Source organism: Pituophis catenifer, unplaced genomic scaffold (assembly GCF_029215685.1).
Source record: "Pituophis catenifer annectens isolate HBS135680 unplaced genomic scaffold, rPitCat1.0.hap2 SCAF_1, whole genome shotgun sequence".
Lineage (NCBI taxonomy): Eukaryota > Metazoa > Chordata > Lepidosauria > Squamata > Colubridae > Pituophis > Pituophis catenifer.
In genome coordinates, this window is record NW_027256881.1 from 101254178 (window position 1) to 101277027 (window position 22850).

At 37.2% G+C, this 22850-nt stretch overlaps 1 protein-coding gene across 1 annotated transcript in view; it reads right to left on the minus strand.

The window, feature by feature from the left end:
• Positions 1 to 18710, minus strand: part of ARMC2 (armadillo repeat containing 2) — a 44187-nt gene extending 25477 nt beyond the window's left edge. Inside the window, exons 1-6 of the mRNA XM_070953501.1 lie at positions 18688 to 18710; positions 13764 to 13985; positions 12388 to 12460; positions 10610 to 10781; positions 9063 to 9261; positions 5800 to 5876 (exon numbers count right to left, since the gene is read on the minus strand). Of these exons, the coding sequence (XP_070809602.1) occupies positions 5800 to 5876; positions 9063 to 9261; positions 10610 to 10781; positions 12388 to 12460; positions 13764 to 13985; positions 18688 to 18710 (766 nt within the window). The remainder of the gene's footprint in view (positions 1 to 5799; positions 5877 to 9062; positions 9262 to 10609; positions 10782 to 12387; positions 12461 to 13763; positions 13986 to 18687) is intronic.
• Positions 18711 to 22850: the final 4140 nt, after the last annotated feature.

A 22850-nucleotide genomic window follows, 5' to 3' on the forward strand; every position in this document is an offset into this window, starting at 1 on the left:
AAATCAGTGTCAGCTTAAATCAATTGAATCTAGGGAAGGTTACGGTTACATGAGCAAGATCCTTCACCACCACCGATTATGCCAAGGAGGGCCATAGAAATAAATAACCTTTAAAATAGCAGAGGAGCTTTCCTTTATAGAGAAATATTAATTCACTCTGAAATCACTGGGCAGGACAGATTTCATGGATGCCCTTATAAGTCAAGCTGGGGAGATAATAGACAAATTGAGGAGTGAACCAAACCATGAATGTCTACCTTGAGACAAAGAAAGACCTTGAGACCTACACTTCACCCATGAATGCTATGTCTTTCCCTTCTCTTTCCTCCTTATTCTTGGTACTTCTCTCTGTACTGGTAGTCCTCAACTTACGACACAATGGAGCCCAACATTTCTGTTGTTAAGTGAAACATTTGTTAAGTGAGTTTTGCCCCATTTTACGACCTTTCTTGCCACAATTGTTAAGTGAATCATTGCACTTGATAAGTTAGTAACCCAGTTGTTAAGTGAATCTGGTTTCCCCATTCATTTTGCTTGTCAGCAGCAAAGGTGATCACATGACCTTGGGCCACTGCAACTGCCATAGCTATGAACCAGTTTATTTATTTATTTATTTATTTATTTATTTATTTATTTATTTATTTATTTATTTATTTATTTTTCATATTTGTATACCGCCCTACTCCCGAAGGACTCAGGGCGGTGAACAGCCATAATAAATACAAATAGATATAGAAGTTAAAAACTATTAAGAAACAGATTAAGTAATTTAGGCTCAAAGATTAAAAAACATCCAAATTTATCTAAAGAGGTTTAAAACCCAATTTAAAAGACAGTTTAAAAGCCAATTAAAAAGGGAGAGTTAGGCCAGACCAGCTTGTTGGAATAGAAATGTTTTCAGGGCTCGGCGGAAAATGCGTAAGTCTTGGATGTTTCGTAACTCCGGGGGAAGCCCGTTCCAGATGGTAGGTGCCCCCACAGAAAAGGCTCTCCCCCTGGGGGCCGTCAGTCGACATTGTTTGGCCGACGGCACCCTGAGGAGTCCCTCTCTATGGGAGCGAACTGGTCGGTGAGAGGCTATTGGTGGCAGGAGGCGGTCTCGTAAGTACCCTGGTCCTGAGCCATGGAGCGCTCTAAAGATAGTAACCAAAACCTTGAAGCACACCCGGAAGACCACTGGGAGCCAATGCAGCTCGCGCAGGAGGGGGGTTGCCAAGCATCTGAATTTTGACCAAACGACTGTGGGGATACTGCAAAGGTTGTAACTGTGAAAAACGGTCATAAGTCACTTTTTTCAGTGCTGTTTGAACGGTCATTAAATGAACTGTTGTAAGTCGAGGACTACCTGTAAATGCTTACTTCTACCAACTGGGCCATCTACAACTATGGGCAAAGCCAGCCCAATTAGAATTCTGTCAAAGCGGAGTTCGGCATGATTTTTTGAGAAAGAAACGCAGGCTCTGCTGGAGGAAGCGCTTTATTGCTTCTCTTCCCTGACTAACAAGACATTTCAGTGCAAGACAGAAAAAATAAATGGCTCCTACCCAACTTCTTCCAACCATGTTTTCAGAGTTAGAAGACAGTCCAAATTTGATAATATAATGTGATCATATCATGTACAGATGGGAAAAGGGTTTACTAAAAATCAGTGAATACTAATTGGTGAGGAACATAAAAGAGAAGGTAGTAAAGTGCTCATGTAAATGCTGTGGGTTTCCTATAACCCCCAAGTAAGCAATTTACGAATAAAAGCACATGTGTGTGGGGGGGGGCACTCTTAGGTAATAAAGAGCAATTCAATGAAAAACGAAAATTAATGAAATTAATAATAAAATACAACCCAGCAGATTCTACAACATACATTTAATTGTTGCTAATAAAACAACAGGATCATAATGGTGTAATGCAAGTTTCTTCAAACCCCAGGGTTCCACAAAAGACTAAAGGCAAATTAAAAAGAGAGTCCATAGCAATTTTTCTGTTATATAACAGTACGGACCAGCTATAAGAGCCTTGGTGGCGCAGCAGACTAAAGTGCTGTTAAATAGCACCAACTGCCTGCAATTACTGCAAGCTCAAATCTCACCAGGCTCAAGGTTGACTCAGCCTTCCATCCTTTCGAGGTAGGTAAAATGAGGACCCGGTTTGTGGGGGCAATAAGCTGACTTTGTACAAAAAAGAACACCGCTTAGGGGGGGGTCCGAAAGCCCTACTAAGCAGGTATATACAAAAGTATGAAGGCTATTGCTTAACGCATTGTAAGCCGCCCTGAGTCTCCGGAGAAGGGCGGCATATAAATTGAACCAATAAATAAATAAATAATATATTGCCAGTTTTTGTGTTCAATTTGTCTTATCACTCTGTGTCTGTTTGAGGTAGGCAGAGGGATTCTCGGAAATCCTTTTTTAACTAACAGGTTGTATGAAGAACTCTGGAGAAATGATTTCAATTTTGGAGCAGAACTGGGGAGATTTTGGTTCAAGAAAATAACATTGAAAAAGCACTACTACTATTCCACTCTATAGCAGAACCCCTGAGCATAATCTTTGAAAAATCTTTCAGGACCAGCTCCCTACCCAACCTATGGTCACTAGCCACGGTCATCCCTATCTTCAAAAAGGGAGACCCCAGCCTAGTTGAAAATTACAAATCAATCTCTTTATTTTTTTATTTTTTATTTTACTCACATTTATGCTGCGTCACCCGCAAAGTCATGGAATCAATCATTAACCAATCCATTACCCTCCACCTAGAAACAAACAACCTACTCTCTAATAAATAATTTGGTTTCAGAAAAAAATTATCCTGTAATCTACAACTTCTACATTGCAAAACATATGGGCTACAAATCTCGATCAGGGCAAAGCAATAGACACAATTTACATAGACGCAATTTTCTGTAAAGCCAAACTCGATTGCAGAAAATATGACTTCAGCAACAGAGTGGTCAATGCCTGGAATACACTACCTGACTCTGTGGTTTCATCCCAAAACCCCCAAAATTTTAACCTAAGACTATCTACTGTTAACCTCACCACATCCCTAAGAGGTCTGTAAGGGGCGTGCATAAGAGCACCAGCGTGCCTACCATCCCTGTCCTAATGTTCCCTTTATTTGTATTCATTTTATGTATTCAATTCATGCTTATGCTTATATATATTATATAATATGTACTTGACAAATAAATAAAATAAATAAATAAAGTCTACTTCCGCCATGGAAACACACTGGATGACTTCAAGCCATTGGCTTTTCTCACCCTAATATATCCCCTAAGGACAAAAATTGCCATATACGAATATATAAGCTCCTGATGGAATATACAAGCTCTTGATGGAATAACAGGAACTTGGAAAGCAATAGAATAAGCTGCTTGGTCTAAACTGTTTATTGCTTCAAATTTGAACCATCGGTTTTAATTGGGATTAGAAATGCATCAGTAGTCAGCACTGATAGCTTAATTTTCTACATTTGACCATTTCATCTGACCAAGTGAAATTTATGAACTGTAACAGCAGTCTGATGTATAGCAGTCCTTGTGCATTTAATAATTTTCTCCTTAAGTCATATTACCATTATAATTGGTAGCAATTCCTAAAAGGGACATGTAAGCCACACCCAAAGATTTCCTTGACTATGCTAGTGTTGGGATCCCAGATTCTATAGAGCTGTTTCTGGAGCCAGATTAAGTCTCATTTTAGCCATCTTCTCCACCTTAAAATGTCTAGACACTAGGGATGATAATTAATGATACTTTATACATCCAAATTTCTGGATGACAAATCTCAAGTGTTTCAGATAAATGTTGACAAACATGAGGGATACAACGGAACTTCACATTATATTGTTTAATGATGTGGAATGGAATACAAATCCCCAATATCACTTTGATATAATTTCTCAACTAAGGACTAGAATTTTTGTAACACCACGGTTTCTAAGTCCTCCACAGATAAACCACTGGGCGACACTGCATTCCTGCTCTACAATTCTCATCATATTACAATGTAACAAAGATTGATTCTATTCTGTGATAAATTTAAAACACGATTATTCATTCTAATCAATATAATCTAGCACTGCTAGATTAATTCCAACACTTTGCCCAATAATTATGCAATCAATTTGCATAATTAAATCATCTTTTTAATTAAACACTTTGTCACTGCCTTCAAGTTTCAAGCACCTCACTGTCTTTCATCCCATCTCTGCCAATTTCCCAGGGCAAATAAAAGTCTAAGGATTGACCTTCCAATAATTTGTACAATTTACCATCATATATTATTTTTTGTTTACCTTAGACTCTTACAAAACAAAGATATCTAAACCAGAAGAAATATAAACATTATACAAAAAATGTCTAGTCAACCATAAGCTTTTATCTTCATGAAAAAACTTCGCTTGAAAAAGTATGATCAAAGAACAAAATCTTATTTATGTTAGTGTTTATTACATGTGCAGCATTCATCCAGCATCTTCAACTGTCCAAAATATCAAGGAACCAACATTATTCTAGGACTGGGAAAAATGTTTGGGATGTTTATTTATTAAATTGTTATCCCATCTTTATTATTATAAGTAATTCACAGCTGCAAACATACCTAATTCTCCTCTCTCCTCCTATTTTTCCAACAATAACAAACCTGAGAAGTGGATTGGGTTAAGAGGGAGCGATTGGCCCAAAGTCACCCAGCTGGTTTTCATGCCTAAGGCGGAACTAGAACTTTCAGTCTCCTTGTTTCTAGGACAGCACCTTAACCACTACATCAAACTGGTTGGCCACACTAAATTCAAACTGGACATTAAAGCACTAGCAGTTTTATTTTTGTGAATGACACCCATAAAACTAAAAATAAATAAGATTTTTAAAACTTAACTAAGAAAGCATACATTGAAAGGTTAAAAACTGTATTAATGTAAGATATTCACAAAAGCAATGTTAACCAGTATGCTTAGCTATCATAACGGAATGTAAATATTGGACATAGTATATAATTGTTTTCCTGAGCTGAACAATATGCTAAAGAAATAAAGAGACTATTTCTAGGAAAAAGCAATGGCACTTTTATAAAATATCATAAAAACTATGTATATTTTTATGCCAATCCACAGAAGAATAATTAAAGCAATAGTCACTTAGGAACTGAAAAAAGAATGAAAAAAGGTAGACATCTGAATCAAAGATATGAAGAATACCCCAGACTACAAGAAAAACTCAATCAATCCATGCTGGAAGAAAGACTGACAGACTATTCCACAGAGGCAATAATTACCAAGCAGAAACTCAATCTGGGGCATGCAATGATAGCTGAGGATGAAATGAGGATGAAACTAGATAAATTTACTAAATTGGTAAAGTTGAGAGATGTAGAAGATAGGAAGGCAAAGTAGATAGAGATAGATTAAATCAGAGATAACCCTGGAATGTCCATAGTATAACTGGATTTTCCCCAGGAACAAATCAAGATGGAGGGTAATTGTCCATAGAATCTCCAGGAGTCAGACCTAACTCAAGATATCCAACACAAATGAGCTTGAACAAGCCAAAGATAAGGAGAAGAAAGAAATTAACATTTAGTTTTATTTTATCAAATGTTTTGACAACATAATTCCTGCTTTGTATGTTATGACAAACCAGGATTTGTGAACAATTAAGTTAAGTCAAATTTTATTTTTTGACTTTTGGACACATGGGAAGAGTACTTAAAACTGAAACTTTGCTCTGGCTTGCCAAGGTTCATTCGCTTATAATTACATTACAATGAAAAATTATATATGGGCTAAGTATGTAATATGTACCTGATTTAGTTGCAGATTTAGTCATTTCAGTATAGTCTGGATATGATAAAGGAGACTCTTGTCTATTAAACTGGTCACTAAAAAGGGGGGGAAATTAGCAGTAATTTTTGAAAATGCCAAAAAGCCATCAAAATTATGAATACATGTATAATATTTACTCTGACCTTTCACCCACTAAACTGGGAATGCATTTTATTAAGTAGAGAGCCCCTTTTAACACTGATGACCTTGACACAAACTATGCTACTAGATCTCTCTGCATCCAAACAATTTGGATTTCCTCAGGAACCAAAATTACATACACTCTTTCTTCCTCTCTCTCATATGCCAATTGCTAAACAAACTGAGCAGGGATATTCATCAATATCTTTTATTCCATTTATACAAATTATTTATCATAACTTTTAATCAACCACTGTGACCAACTGCTGCAAGTAAATTAATAACTTTCTGATAGATTAAGGCAGGGGTGTCAAACTTGCGGCCCGTGGGCCAGATGTGTCAGACGCTGGCCACTCCACCCCCCATTTAACGAAGGGGGGGAAGTTGCAATCTCATGTGACGATGACATGACAACACGAGTTTGACACTCCTGGATTAAGGATTTCACCCTTCTCTTGCAAACCAAAGAAATCTCATGTAATCTAATTTGGTCAGAGGATGGCAACACTCATTACATCTAACTGCAACTCACAATTAGATGATCAGTGCTCCCAAGGGGTTTGTTTTTAGCACACTCTACCAAGAGTTGATACAGCACTGAGAATGAGTGGGCGGCCAAACCACCTGTTTCTCAAGCTAAATTGTCTCACCACAACCAGTTTGGGGAGCAGCTGGGAAGGAAAGGAGCAGAAGTCTGTTTGCTCTCCCCCTGGATAAGCTGAGGAAAGGAAATTGAGCATTTATTTATATCCTCTGGTCAATGGGTATTGAAAGCAATACCCAATCCTATATGCCACATGTATTTTTTTTAATTAACAGAGGAATATAAATGGGATAAAAGACAAAATATTTTACCTCCTCTTAGAGTTCTACTTTGTTTCCTCATATCAGAAATGAAACTGGTTCTTCTTTTATAAATGATTTAATATTAAATGCATTAGCTTCATTTATTTACATAATGTAGTTAACACGATTTCATAGTGTGTTTTAAATTTAACCTATCCATGTTGCAGTAAAAGAATTATACCACAAGAGGTCATCATTACTGAACATAAAAACTTCTGCTCAGGCTTCTGATGAGCCTGAGCAGCTACAATCATGTAACACAAAATGTAAACCACAAGATAAGGAACAAAGCATGGAAACCTTACATTCCATAGACATTAGTTGATCAGCAGTCGATATAAATGCAACATTTAGGTACTGACATTAGCTTTTAAAAGTTTTAAACTTTGTTCCTTTGTTTTTTCACAAATACAACATTTTCCAGTTTCACTTTGTAATGTGTAGAAAAATGAAAAACCTACATGGAGTTCCAATTCTACTTTTCAGTCTTAAGCAAAACACTTTCATTAAAAAGGCACCTGATTTATCTTAGAGAAGTTTGGAAATAAGGATAATTGATATCTATTATAGAAAGGAAGTTCTTAATTTTAAAATTTTTATATCTAAATCGATTTAAAACCATTCATTAGGAACAGTGTTACTATTTCATGTTTAAATAACCTGTTAAATGTTTAAATAACTGTTTAAATAAGCAACATTTATCACATACATACCTATGAAGTTATAAGATAAAGTCAGTTGAGACATTTAAAATTAGAGATGTCTTGAATCATTTAACCTAGCCTACCTATGAGTGTAAATTCTATATTTAAAAGGAAATGCACCTAAGATTTCATAGTTTACTGGTAGAACTAATATTGTCGGTGAATTATGCTTAAACAATTTTGGCATTTAAACAAGTAGCTTAAAAAGAGTAAGGAAAGGTAAAAATACATTGTCAGAGCATAATTAGGTTAGGTATAGGTAACTGCAACAAACTGACGTAATAATTCTAAAATGTAAAATACAAAAATAAATATACAAACAAATGAGTACGTTTAACTATTATCAGTCTGCAGGAGGTTTACTCTTAGCAATTATAAAGAAGAATATATGCCAATCCTCTTGCAACCAAATATTCACTTGGGTACGAAAACTAATTCTCAGTTCAGTTTTTATATACAATGAATAAAAACAAATTTTGGAACACTCTGAACTTTTTTGCATACTATGGTATTCAAATTATTTTAAAGCATATAATGAAATGATATAGATCCAACTCAGGCCTCAATCCTACGCATTCGCTCAGAAAGAACAGAGATCCGAGTGGTCCTAAAATCAACACTGTAAATTGTACACCTTGAAGTAACCTCAGTGTACTGGAGAGCAGGGGGCAGCAGCTATTGCCAGCTTCAATTGGTATATCAACTAGTTTGTCCTTTCCTGAACACAAACAGCTACTAATGATGTCCTTGTTTTGATAATTTTGAATTTAAATGGCTATAACCTGCTCTATACATTACTTTTGTAACTGAGGCAGAAATTAAAACTGCAGCTACAATGGAGCAATTGGGTATTTATATATAATAGTTCTGCTGAAATAACTACGCTGGTTTGTAAAGCCAGATTTAAAATTTTGCTTTTGACATGTAAGAACCGAACCAACTTGGGACTAGATATTTTGATGGCTTGATCATACTGATCCAGACATTAATTGACAGAGTCTAAAAGTCACTTCTAGTTGTCTGTTTATATTCCTGACCTGCCCATAATTATACCTTCCCTTGATCTTGGCCTCTTCCATATGGAGGAAGTTTTCTTCCTGTTTCTTTGTTTGTTTTTCCTGTATGGTGTTTTTTTTAAAAAATAGTATTCTTAACTTATTTCTAATTGTATATTTTGAAAGTAACTTAGAGACGTTGTTGTATAGGAAGCTGGATCTAAAAATATTTATCTATCTATTTATATTTCAAATTCTAGGCCACCCAACTTCTACAACTCTAGACAACTTAACACAGAAAAACAGTAATATTTGAAATAAAACTCCAAAGTACATATTATCCAGGAGAAGCAGTAGCTAACTTTCACCCCCACCCACAGAGATAAAAAATAGATAACACCCCACCCCGATCCTGCTTTACTCTAACCTAAGGCCTATGGAAATGTGTTTTTAATGCATTTAAGCTGGTAAATTGGGAGCCATGCAAATCTCTGGGAGAATGCTGTTCCAGGACAATATATGTGGAGAAAATGGTAAAGTTAAAAAAAATACTGACCTTTGCCTGCTGAATTGTGCTGGAAATGGTATGTTTCTCATTTGTGGAAAAAATTCTTCTCCTACTGTCTTATTATGATGGTCTACATAAGTTAGTGGAAGACAGGCATCCCTGACGCTGAACTGGACAGGTAGCTTTTGTGAAAAACTTTCATGATCACTCCTTGGAATAAAATGCTCTTCAAAATACAGCCTCTTACCTGTATTAAACAAAAGTTGCAATATTTTCACTAGGTAAAACATGCAGAAAGATAGCTTTTAACAACATCTGTTCAGAAATAACAGTTGTTCATGTATTTGCTGTTTTTTCTAACTGCAACTGAACAACTACTGGTAGTCCTCAACTTGACAACCGTAATGGAGTCTGCCCATCATACTCATAATCATGAAAGTCAAAAATCAGACCGTCCACGTGACTGACCTAATTTTAAGATCTTTTGGTGGTGGTCATTAAATGTACGCTGCCATTGTTCAGCGAACCAACGGACTGGTTTTGCCAAAAAACCGAAGTAAACCTTGGTTTTCAGCAAAACTACATTATAAAAAACATAGTCACGTGACCATGGGATGCTGCAAATGCCTGTAAGTAAGGGAGAGCACACAACATGTGGTCATGTGACCGGGGGTGGGGGAAGAGTTGCCATCAGCATTTTGAAACTGGGTTGTAAATACCTCCAGGAAAGTCTGTCATAACTTTGAACAGTCATTCAGTTCAGGACTACCTGCATAATGTACATTTATAAAGAACAGAGGTGATTGGTTTTTCCTTGCATCAAAGATTTTCTAAAGAAATATAAATGTTTAAAGTGTTTGTAAAAATCTTTCAACAAAATTTCAACTGTGTAAAACCTCCTGAAGAGGCTTTCCTCTACCCCTTTCTAGCAAGATCATTCACAGGCTGAAAGCATAATGGACTGATGGCTACCGTATTTTTCAGAGTATAAAATGCACTCCCCCCCCCCACTAAAGGAGGCTGAAAATTTGGATGCGTCTTATACTCCGAATGTAGCTTTTTCGAAGCTTTTTTTCAGCCCTAAGGAGGTGCTAGTGAGTAAAGCAATCTTCTGTGCTTTGCCTGCTCCCTCCGACTCTCAACTGTGCTTTAGAAGCTGTTTTTTATCCCCAAGTAGGGGATAAAAAGCGTGTGTGCTCAAAACCAGCAAACTAATGTGCTAAAGCTGACCAAACTAAGGACGCTAGCCAGATGAATACCTGGTAGGCAGATTTTTTTTCCCTATTTTCCTCCCCAAAATCTAAGCTGCGTCTTATACTCCGGTGCGTCTTATACTCCAAAAAATACAGTAATTTAAAGCTCAAACTAATATATGGAGATTATAATATCATACATACATCATTACCTGGGAGTGAATCTTACTAAATTGAACGATGCTTACTTCTAAGGTGGAAATACGTGTAGGGCTGCATTGATTAAATCGGCAATAGGTTTATTGATGGAAGAGTGAAATTTAGATTCATAATGAAAGGCTACCTTCATTATTTTAAAAAGGGATTTGTGTTATAGAGAAAGTTATGGATTAGTATTCTTACAGTCATTGGGAAGAAATAGTTTATCTGGAAGTAGACTTCCACAGGAAACAGTTTTGAACAACTTTGCGCGAGCATTGCTGACTTTTCTGATGTCCTCTGAATCCACTGGTGATAAAGGTGGAGAAACACAATAGTCTTCATAATTAGAGGCTGATGACAATAATTTTGGCTTCTGTTACAAAACAAAATTTAATGTAGCATATGAATAATTCAACCACATAAGTGCAAATTCCTAATTCTTTAGAAGATATTCTCACAATAGTTTATATTGGACATGACAGAATTTGAACCAAAACTAAAGAGGACTGTACTGAGTAAATTCTGTAAAAATGCATAGACATTAATCATGTTATTAACTCCCAACAGGCAGAGCTATTTCTCCAGTTTTAAGATTTTTTTTGCAACCATTTTTCATATCACTCGCATGATATATGCCGCAGTCTTATTATATTGGGTAAAATTGACAAAATGTGCCAATGCACACAGAATGCACTTTTTTTTAGGAATGCAAATGATATGGGAAATTCTTGTAAAACAATCTCAAAATGAGAAAAATAGCAAATGATTTCCAGCAGAGGGTGGGATCACAACTCAGGACTTAAGTACTCTATAACTAAGTCTTCTATTGATTGTATCCTCCCAAAATGCAAGAACCAACACCGTATTTTTTGCACTATAAGACACACTCCCCCCCCCCCAAAAAAAGTGGGTGGAAATGTCTGAAAAGCGAATATTGCAGAGGGGGAGGAGGGGGGTTGGTGCAGCAGAGACTAGTTCACCGCTGCCACTGTTCGCCACCACCAGGGAACGCTGGAGCCTTCGCTGCCGAGCAACTGATCGGCGGTTAGATTGGCCTCCCGGAATACTGCTGATCATCTGTTCTAGGCAGCGGGGATCGCCACTGAATGATGAACGGTGAACGGCGAAGGCAGCAATCGGTGCTGGTGATCCCCGCCTAGAGCAGCTGATTGGCAGTATTCCAGGAGGCTGATCCAACCGCCAATCAGCTGCTTGGCAGTGAAGGCTCCAGCATTTCCCGCCGGCGGCAGAAGTTCAGCTCAGTTGACCGGTGGTGGGCGCAATGGAGCAGAGCCCTGACAAGCCACATGCTTGGGCTGCAATAACATGCTGAAGCTGACCAGGCTGTCAGCTGCAAGGATGCTAACCAGATGAATACCGGATGGATGCTGGGAGGCAGAGGCAGATTTTCTTTTCTTGTTTTCCTCCTCTAAAGCTAATGTGTATTTTATGGTCTGGTGCGTTTCATAGTGCAAAAAATACAGTTCTTTGAATCAAAGGAATGGAGCTCAGGGTTGTTTTCTCATGAACAAGAGGATTCTTTAGCCTACCCACCATCATCACTGGGGAAGCCAATGGTCACAGAAAAAGTATGCTACATCTTTTATAGCGAGTGATAGCTAAGGGCTCTGGCCTAGATATGAACTATCTGGTTGCTTTAGGCTAATTGTGGAATATATTTTTCTGTTCTCAAATTGCAAATTCACTCTCCTGTTTTGAACCTACAGTTTATTGCCTGGTAATAACAATAAAGATGGCAACTCTTCAATCTTCTTTGCCCCTCCTGTGACCCGAGTACCTTCCCCTTGATGCATACCCCCAGCCAGGTCACAATCTTGAGCAGATGACAAAATCTCCAGTGGACTATGGCAGTAGGTTTAAGCATCACACTACATAATCCCTACAAATTACAGGTTTTCTTAGTGTCAAGATTTAATTGGGCATAGAGTGTAGAAGCATTGCCAAAAATAAATACGCACATGGTCCAGTGGGCTGAGGCGTGCACAAGAGACAGGTCTTGACTCAACTGACTCAAAGCTTGAAGAGTGGAGACTAGAATGAAAAACAAATCATAATAATCAATGTGTACACAGCTGTTTGTGTGTTTTTCACCACAAGATTTCCTTCTGTGTGTCACTAATGCAGTGAAAATATTTTTACTGCCAAGTTGCTTAATTTACCTCAAACTTCTTTCTTGGAATAACATGTAAAGGATAAAAATCCTTTGTTATAAAGAAAAACAAAATATTCGTTTTATCTCATAGATTCCTAGCTGGTAAATTCAGTGGAAGAATTAACGCTGTTATTGTTTTGGTCCCTTCTGTGTGTGGTGATGAATAATTACAGTGGTTAGCCATTCAGTGACAAAGCTTCTCCTATATAAGCAATTGTTTCTGGAATCATAAAACCAACAGAAAAAAAGAAAAGTTTTAGCCAGTATATTGCAGCAGCTTTAGCTTCCTACACACAAACCTAGTAATGGTTTTGGATTGGAATTTTCATTTTAGAAGTGAGTAACTTTAAATATTTCTAGAGGATCTATGTTGCAATAAGATATGGACAACTGCAAAATTGTTTTTTTTTTTTATTTTTGGAATTGAGAATTATGAGAAATATTGTCATGCCCCCGTCAGCGCCTAAATCTGCGGGGGAAGATGAGTTGGAACAGGAGCTGACAGAGATCAAGGGGGTGGCTTCGTTGGCTTTGAAAGAAATTGGGGAAGGGCAGAGCCAACCCGGGCAGGGCGTTTCATGATTAGAAAGGCTTGTAGACAGGGAGGAGCAGGAGAGATAGATCTTAGGCAATGAGCAAGGACAACCACCTTCTGATCCTAGAGCATGAAGAGGAGACAGAAGGCAAGAACAACACAGACTTAGCCAGCTATGAGGTAGGAGAGTGCCCTGCCCTCCTTCACAAGGCACAGCTGGGGACTGAGATGTAAGGAGATGCCGGTGGGAGGGGCATTTGTCGGGAACAAGCATTGAATCTGTGGAGCCTCATGTGCACTTGCCAACGCCTGGAGATTACTGTGCTCTGGATCTTGCCCAGATTGCCTGCTTCGCTGAACTTCTTGCTCTGGTTACTGTTTTGCTAACCTTGCTTACTGGACTTCTGGCCTTGGTTACTGCTTTGCTCACCTTGCTTATTGGACTACTCGCAGCCAGAGGCTGTTGAACATGCATGTGAGAGCTTTGCTCCAGGACTTGTAGTAAATGTTGGGGAGTTCTAAAGGGGAGTTAGACCTGTTCTCTGGCTGTGTTGCTTTCGTGCCACGCCCCCGGTCATCACAAATACTCAGGTAAGTTTCAAGCCTATGTTCAGTATGAACAAGAATATCCCCCCTCCTTTTCATACCTAAAAGCAGAAGGTGGTCTATTTTCAGGTGTTCTTGAAGAGGTGGAACCAAAAAGTTTCCTTCGCTCATCTCTTGGTGTAAATGGCCTTTGAGTTCTTAACGTCCTTAGTGTACTTCGTGCTTCATTTATGATCTCAGCACTAGTCTTTTGGACAGGTAATATAGGCTTATAGAACGCTTCTGAATAGTCTACATTTTTGTTCTTTGAAGACTGCATATTGCTGAACAGAAAATTATTAAAGACAGGATTATTTCCTATGTAAGTTTTTAGAGTTCAGATTACACAGTAATGTACATCTAATCCTAGTAGTTCCCAATATACTGGACATTAGTCCATGCTGCTTAGCCATCTGTCTGCACTGCAGATTAGCATAATCAGTCTAGTCTATACATAAGCAAAAACCATACTATGACAGGGTTCTCCAATACAGTACCCTGATATACATACATTTATGATATACAACTTCCAACTGTAATGAATATCCTTCAGCAAGAAATTAACAAATACACATAAGACATATATACCACAATAAACATTTCTGATAAGTTTGAAGCACATAGAGTTTATAAAATAAAATTGGACCCTGGCAGGTTCACAGCTGAATATCAAGACAGTCAGCCTATTAGTTAACTAGAGCCCTAAGCTATTCAAAGCTTTAAAGCTTAAGACCAACATTTAGAATTAAGTCTGGAAAACAACAAGCAAATGGAATCAGTGAAGATTCCATATTGGAATAAAATTCCATACTGGAATAAAAACATCGTAATATTATTTGTTAATTAACAAGCATAATTGCTGCATTTTGCAGCAACCTATGGAATTTCGTTCCAATCTCTGGAACCTATTCAATAGTAAAGCTATTTTAAATAGTCTTAATATGATCTAATCGAAATATGGAAAACAGATCAGATTCCTAGGTTCCCCACTAATGCTAATCACAGTGTTATGGATTTTTAAGGTCTCATTTAAATATCTTTATATTGCCTAACTTTATCTCATTTCTGAAAAAATGTGGGCTTTCATTTTCTTTCTCTCACATTAATGCTTTATGCGAAAAAGCATCTTGATTTTTGCTGTTCTGCACTTATCAGTGGAAGAACTGGACCAAGCAGGACAGAGTTAATAAGACAGAAACACAACAGAATGCCTTAGAAGTCGAAGTAAGAAATAATGACTGCACATCTAAATTTGATAAAAGACTTACAAGTAGCAAAGCAGCATGTCATCTTAAGTCTTCTAATACTTAATACCCCCAGAATAAATGTTATAGATCACTTAGACCTACAGTACCAAAGGTCCAATCAAACCAGCATACCCCCTCTCTTACTATGTTATTAAAGAAAGTTTACAGACCATCTGAATTGTTCAGAGATAAGAGTTTTTGAACCTGCAAAAAGAACAGCAATTGTTCCAACTAATACAAAGCTTCTTCTGATACTGGAGCTACAATTATTCTTGCCCTACTTAATGACAAAAAACCCACGCAGAAGTATAAGAAGCACAGAAAATCTTTTTACAAAAATGAAAGATACACAAAAGCCACTCATTGAAAGCATCTCTGTTACATGCTCTCAGTCAAACATGGTAATTCTCCAAGTTGAAATAAAAACTACACTGATATCGCTTTATAAAAGCACTTAAACACCTATTAGTTTATATTTTAGTGAGTGATACAATAATGACATTTTAGCAGGATTTGAATGATAAAGAGAAAAATCTAGTTTCAAAAGAAAGAAGGCAACACTATATGTATTATTAAACAGAGAATAAGCATTGTTGATTAGTATTTAAATATTAGTCGAGAAAAATGCTAATATCCTTTTTCTTCCTAGAAGAATAAACAATCAATTTAAAAAATAACTACGATCCCTTTCAGTATATATATATATCAATAAAACCTATTTTAATGCATTTATAATTTTTAAAAAGCACTATGTTAGTCAGCAATCCATTTAGAATATTTGATTTGTTACTGCCAAGACATAAAAAAGACACACCAATTTCAATGTAATTTCTGCAGTTCTTGTTTCCAAATCATTTCTTTTCAAGCCCAGAGATCAGAAATATATTTCATCACAGAGTAACTGGCTTGTTTTACATATCTGCACTTGATTAAACCCAAACCTCTGTAGGTAAATGTGTGTGAACTGGTTCCACTGGAATGCATTATGTTTAAGTAACAAGGAAATATTAAAACCTAGTTGTAATAGTATATCCATTCCTATGTTTACTTGCTAATGAACTTGTGAAAAATCTTATTCTACAGTTTTTGTAGAGAATTCAAATAAATTTCCTAGTATCAAGCTGTTTCTTTCCTTCTTTTTAGCTCCACTCACACAACTATTCCATTTACTTTGATTTTGTCCATTTCGTCTGTTTTTAGCTTCTGAATTAATTATTTTGCACCTTATTTAAGCAACCATTTAAATAATGAATAAGAAACACAGAATAAAAGCAAGCCGCCCTGGAAAAACTTAATTTTTTCCAGCTGCACTCAGTAGTGAGAAATCCAAGAGGGCTTTAGTTAGAAATTTTAAATAATAATTCTTCAATCAACAGAGAAGACTATTTTTTACGCTCAATAGATTTTTAGAAGCAGTTTGTAAATTGGCATCAAAAGCAGTATATATTTTATTTAAACAGAATTCTGACTAGATCTTATTAGGCATTTAGTATCCCTAAAGAATATCTAGCTAGAAAAATAGAACACAGTTTAACTCTGATGTGTTTAATTTGTATCATGGTGAGCAAAACTGGATATAGTATTCCAACTATGGGTTTCCTAAAGCAGTAGAAATCTGTATACTGCAACATACTGCTGGCTCATATTTAAGTGGTTGTCCACTAGGATTCCTAGATCCCTCTCACAGTTATTGCTGTTGAGCCAGGTACTACCTATTCTATACCTGTGCATTTAATTTTTCTTGCCCAAGTATAAAACCTTACTTTTCTCACCACTGAGTTGCATTTTGTTGTATATGGCCCAGTGTTCAAGTCTATCAAGATCCTTCTGGATCTTCAGCCCATCTTCTAAAATTGTACTCCTGAATGGTTTTCACTGTCGTGAATGTTAACACAAAACACAGAAACAATAAAATGGAGAAGTCGCTATAGGCTATTTAGTCCAATCTCATGCTCACATGAGATCATCCCTAACTGCTGAATGCTGACCATATAACCCCCCATTTAAAGATCATCAGTGATCTGTTTAACAGAGATTAGAACACTCCTGGGTCTAAATATTTTCCTTGTGTACAATTCAAAATTACAGTATAAGATTCCTAGTAAGCAAAGATATATAAAGTGTTAATTTCCTCATCACAAAAATAATTCAGCAGATGCAGACATTTCTATGTTTAGGTAGAAATATGTGGTGCCAACAGTAAAGAAGCCCTTGAGTCAAGCTAACTTTGGGATGCTTAAATACAGTTTCATTGGCAACAGTTACAGAAGCATCCCTTTCTTTGCAAAGTTTTTCAAATTCCCAAGTTTGGCTTATAGCTTCCAAATTCTCTGATGGTTTCATTTAAACACTACCAGCCTTGCTGAATTTTCATACTCAGATAAGCCAAACAAGTGGTGAAATTTATTTCTGAGCCATAACCATTTTTTTGTAATGCAAGAATTACAGAAACAAATAGATGACCTTTTTCCTGTCCCATCCTCTTTAGTCTCTTTGTTTTTTTGTTTTGTTTTTTAATAAATGTTATAAATTTTCTATTAATTACATTGCTTAGTGCTTAATAAACACTGTGTTGTCTGGGTATTTAATTTGCTTAGCAATACAGATTCTATTCTATCTCCACCCCTTTTTTCCAACCACTGCTAATAGTCTCTTTATTAAATAGCACGGAAAGATAAACCTCATGGCTTTAAATCAACACAGGTTATAGAGTAAAGAACAAAATCATCTTGAGAGGGACAATTGTGTTCATACCTTTCTTTCATCTTGTGATAGTTGAACGAGGATTTGAAAACTCATGACATACATCACCTAAATTCTTATCCCTCCTTGTAAGAAATTTAACGTAAGGTCAGCACCAAAAGGTTAGCAGCCCTTCTATTCTTCCCAGTTCAATTTCCTCTCTTCCCTCAACTGATACTTACAAGCAAACAGATGCTTGCTGTGCTGTTTTTAGTTTTTGTGGGTGTGAGAGGAGGTTATATGATGTTATGGTGAACTATTTTCATCAAAAGATATAATGTGGATTATTTGGTTTGACTCTGGCTTCTGTGCTTTATAAATCATACTTCGTGATTTAGGAAGATGGCAAACACTCAAATCATATGGTAGTTCCCCATTTTACACCTTCAGAATCTGCAAACATCTGAACAATAGCTATGGGAACTGAGGATTCTGATTCTCCACACATTTGGAAGACACTATGATGCATATGGAGAAAACAGATTGAGTAATACATGTGTGATTAAAAGAATCAATATGAGATTCAGCTCTCCTACCCATCATAGTTTTAAATCAATTTTCTATTTAAGCCTTTTTCTTAGATATATATTCCTCTCAGCCTATTAAATTCTTAATCCCTGAAGAAACGGTCCGATATGGGGGACTTCATTACAGTTTTGTTAAGGAAATGTCATAAAGTTTAACAGATGAGCTCAGAATTATTCCAAAATTACTCTCTCTATATATATATTTTTAATTTGATTTATATGCCGCCCTTCTCCGAAGATTCAGGGCGGCTTACAATGTGCTCAGCAATATATTGACAGGTGTTTCCCCAACATATTAGCCCATGGTTAACTAAATCAAAATTTACTTCATTTTCTGGACTGGTACAAGACAGTAAACTACAACATACATAAACCACCTCACCAGCTGATCATGCAAGATGCTAGACTAAAATGCAGCTGGCTAGGTGTGTTTCTGCATGGTTTGTGAGCATTGTCGTTGTCATACTAACCTGGCAACGTATCTGTTGTACATACTGCATTAACTTCTGATATAAGGAAGCACATTCACCATTTGCTTTGTTGCAGACTCGCTATTAGCTATTACTGACAAGCATTACGATGAAATGCAAGTTGATTCCAGCATTTGTCTAAAAGAGAAGAAAGGTGAAATAAATAGGGTCCTTCCTTTCCTACGTTTCCGAGACTGCCCCGCTTCAATTATATATTTAATGTTCACTATCTTCTAAGACTCGGTGGATCCTGGTAGCTGATGGTTACTGTATATAATCACTGAATCTCACCAACATCAGTCATTCCCATCAAAGTTTCACAGGCGAGAAGAGTGCGAAGAGGCACCTGCCATAGTAGATCGGCCAGATTCCTAACGCGCGCTGGCCATGGCAAGGGACACACAACTTATGCCCGCGCACGCTCAACCCACGCGCGGGAAACCGAACGCAATTCGCCAGGCTTCCGCGCGGCAAGCTCCCGGCGACCCGTTACCATAGCAACCGTACACGCACGGGCCTCCCTTCATTACAAGCCTTCCCTTGATTCTTCGCTGCTTAGCTTAAAGCTATCGCGGGAAAATAAAAGCTTTCGACCGAGAACGCTACGAGAAACGGGGGGTCGTCACGTACGCAAATCAGAGTTGCTTTTCTTCTCTCGCCGTAGCTGGTGTAGCATGAAAATTGGCCCCCTTTTTTTTTTATTAAATACTGCACAAACTCAGAAAAGCTGAGCATGCCCAATAGCGTCGACTGACGCCTTTGCCCTTCGCCTATTGGTAACTAGTGAGCCGGGAGTGAGCATGCTCAGTGGCATTAAGTGAAGCCTGTATTGTGCCCGTAATTTGTGCTCTTTTTATTTTGTGGTGCGCCCCCAAATAAAGGCGAGTAGTAAAATATTCAGAAGATGAACAGTACTGTATATTCCTTATATAACTCTAAATGTTACTTTAGCAGCACTATCTGGTGTCTATAATTATTTTTTTTCCCATAAATATTTCTCTTTTAATTGCCATAACATACAACTGCGATCATAGAATATTGTAGCCAGTATTACACAGCCCAAACTTCAGCAGATTCATTTGTCCCAAATATGAATTACGTAGCTTTCCCTTTTAATTTTAATCACATATAAAGCCTGACTGGTTCATGCTAGTCTACTAGTTTTCAAAATAATTCAGTTGGCTGTGTTCTCATTTAATGAAAATGCTTTATCCTAAAATAAGTTTATTGGCTTGTAAATAAACATTATTTACATTAGGATTGTTTCCCCCACCCCCCAAAAATAGCAGGATTTAAAATTGATACACATTATTAAGTCCATTTTATACATCAATCCATTAGTATTTCCTATCAGACATCAATTATACAATATTAATATTGAAAACCAACATTTAAATGCAAGTTACATAGGGTGGATTCAGGTTTATTCATCTACCTAGACAACAAACACACTAAAATCAGCAAGGTATAAGTTATTCATGACCAACTTATCTCACTGAATTTCACCAGTCAACACTAAGCATTAAAATCTGGAATCAAGCCAAGCCTAATGTTCACTTTGTGAACATTATTTTCTTGCTTCTCATATATATTCATCCATGTGTCTTCTCAATTAAAGAGATACCACAAAGGAAATTAAATACCATCTGCGATGAACTCTTTTTTTTCCCTTAGTATTCCATTTTGAAGCACTTTTTGGATTAGGAACCAAAGGGAATTTTTTTCCTAAAGTCATTTTAAACATCGAATGGAGGATTCATTATATTCTCTGGCATCCTCCCCAGAATCATTCCCTTACTTATGAGGTGGCACAGACAAAACCTCTGGGTCTAATGCCATGATGCTGCCAAAATAATGAACATGAACCTTTTCCCTGTGATTATAATAATGTAACATTTAATTGAGCCACTTTTGTGTAAGAGTCACCAAGCTTTCTTGGCTCTTTCTCTAACCTCTTTCATAGGCACATTATTTCTCTTTTCCCCATTCTCTAAACTGTCAAACTCAAGAGTTAATTTTAACTTTTGTGCTTAGCTTTCCTTTATAATTTTCTCACTTAGCAGTCGCAGTTCCTTACTGTTTAATTAAAAGGAAGTTCCAATCCTTTCCACCCCTCATCTACACATAAATAGGTAATTCCTTTGAGAATCCTGATGGCTTCATGGACACATTTACATAGTTTTCCTGGCAATGATACAGAACTGATCATGTATTTTAAAGCCAAGTTGTAAAGAATTTTGTAGACAAAAACACTACAGTAGAACCTCTGGTCACGACCATAATTTGTTCCATAACTTTGGTCGCAAACCGATTTGGTCGTGACCCAAACCTAATTTTGGAAATTTACAAAAAAAATGGCGTAGAAGAGGAAATCAGCTGTGAAAAAAAATTGTGAATTTTTTGGTTGGAACTCAATATGGTGGTGGTCAGAAGCATTCATGACCAGAGGTTCTACTGTACTTCGTAATCAGAAACTGATTATAGTTCAATATTCTCAAGTCTGTGTATAAAGGATCATACAATGGAAATGAGAACTTTGGAAACTAATCCATGAGAACTTCATTAAGGATTCTCATCCTAATTAGCAATGACATGTGGTTCTCTAACCCTGACACTATAATGAGTGAATGAAGTAACCAGCAAACCCAAGTAGTTCTTACTTAACAACAGTAACTAGGAACCAGAATTTCCATCATTAACTGAGCGAGTCGTAAAGCATGATATTACATAACCACATTGCTCAGTGATAACAATTCTGCCATTCTCTGTTGCCATCATTAAGCAAGGATTGTACATTGTTAAACAAAACTCAGGTGGCTCACAAGGAGACCAGCAGGCAGGTAAGTGGCTGCTGTCAGATGGGGAAGAGTACGTGGGTGGCTAACGAGGCATGGCCCAAGTACAGCTTGGCCAGCAATGGCAGCTGGTGGATGGGGGAGGGCGATTGAAACTTTGAGGACCAGCCATAAGTACCACTCATTCACGGACACTTTAATTTTAAATGGTCACTGAAAGAGTGGCTGTTAAACAAGCACTACCTGTAGGTTTTATATTGCACTCAGGTAGTCTTCACTAATTAGACTGGAAACTCCAATCCACTTATAAGTAAAACAAAAACCCAAACAAACTTGTGAACACACTGCACTTGTGAACACATAGATGTCCAGCAGTTACCATTATTAAGGACTGCATAGGTCATTAAGCTATTGACTTCCTTCTGACTTCCCCACTGACTTTGCTTGTCAGAAGCTGGCAAGGAAAGCAGTGAATCACAATCACATGACGATGGGGTGCTGCAAGATTGTAAATAGAAGGACTGGTCGTACCTACAACTTGCTCAGCATCATCATAAATTCAAATGGTTCCTGCATGGCTGATTTGTTAAACAAGGATCACCTGCAGTGGTTAGTACCTACAAGCGTCCTAACTACTGCAATTTGAACTAGTTTTAAGTTTCTGGGCTGTTTTCAAAAGCAGCTCCATTCATCTAATAATATAGTAATGAGAGTGTGAATTACAGTCACGAATGATGCATTGTCCAGGTAAACTTAAAATTGTTTCACCAACACAAGCTCTCCTGGTCACAGCCACTTCCAGTGTTTTTGTGGTAATTAAACATGTAGGAGAGCCCCCAAGGTGCAAATCTGCTCCCTCGGGGTGACTTCATTTGTAATAATCACTGGGGATGTGTCTGAGCCAGTGTTTTTGTAATTCTGCCTTGCTATCACAAAAGTTTAGCTTGTTTCTATCCATCTAGACTAGGCTGGATTCCCAAATTTTGGGATTTGAAGTCCACAAATCTTAAAGATGCACAGACCTTCACAGCCTCCAAGCTTGAGTTTAGGACTTCCACAACATTTTCAGCTTGGCCTGAGGTGGATCTGGCAATCATCAGCATACTGCTGTGACCTCACCCAAAACTAACTTTTCTTAGCAGCTTCATAAACAGCAGGAAGGACAGGGACATGTCCTGTAGCACCCAATGGTACAGTATATATTTAATGCTGAATGCACAATGTTTTCTGCAAAAGCTTCCCTCCTGGATTTCTCTTCAGCTTTCTTTGCTCCAGCAGTTTAAATTACAGGTAGGGAAGCCTTTTATCTTTTCTATTATTAAGCCTTTTCTATTATTAATATTAAGTCACCACACTATTCACTGTCAG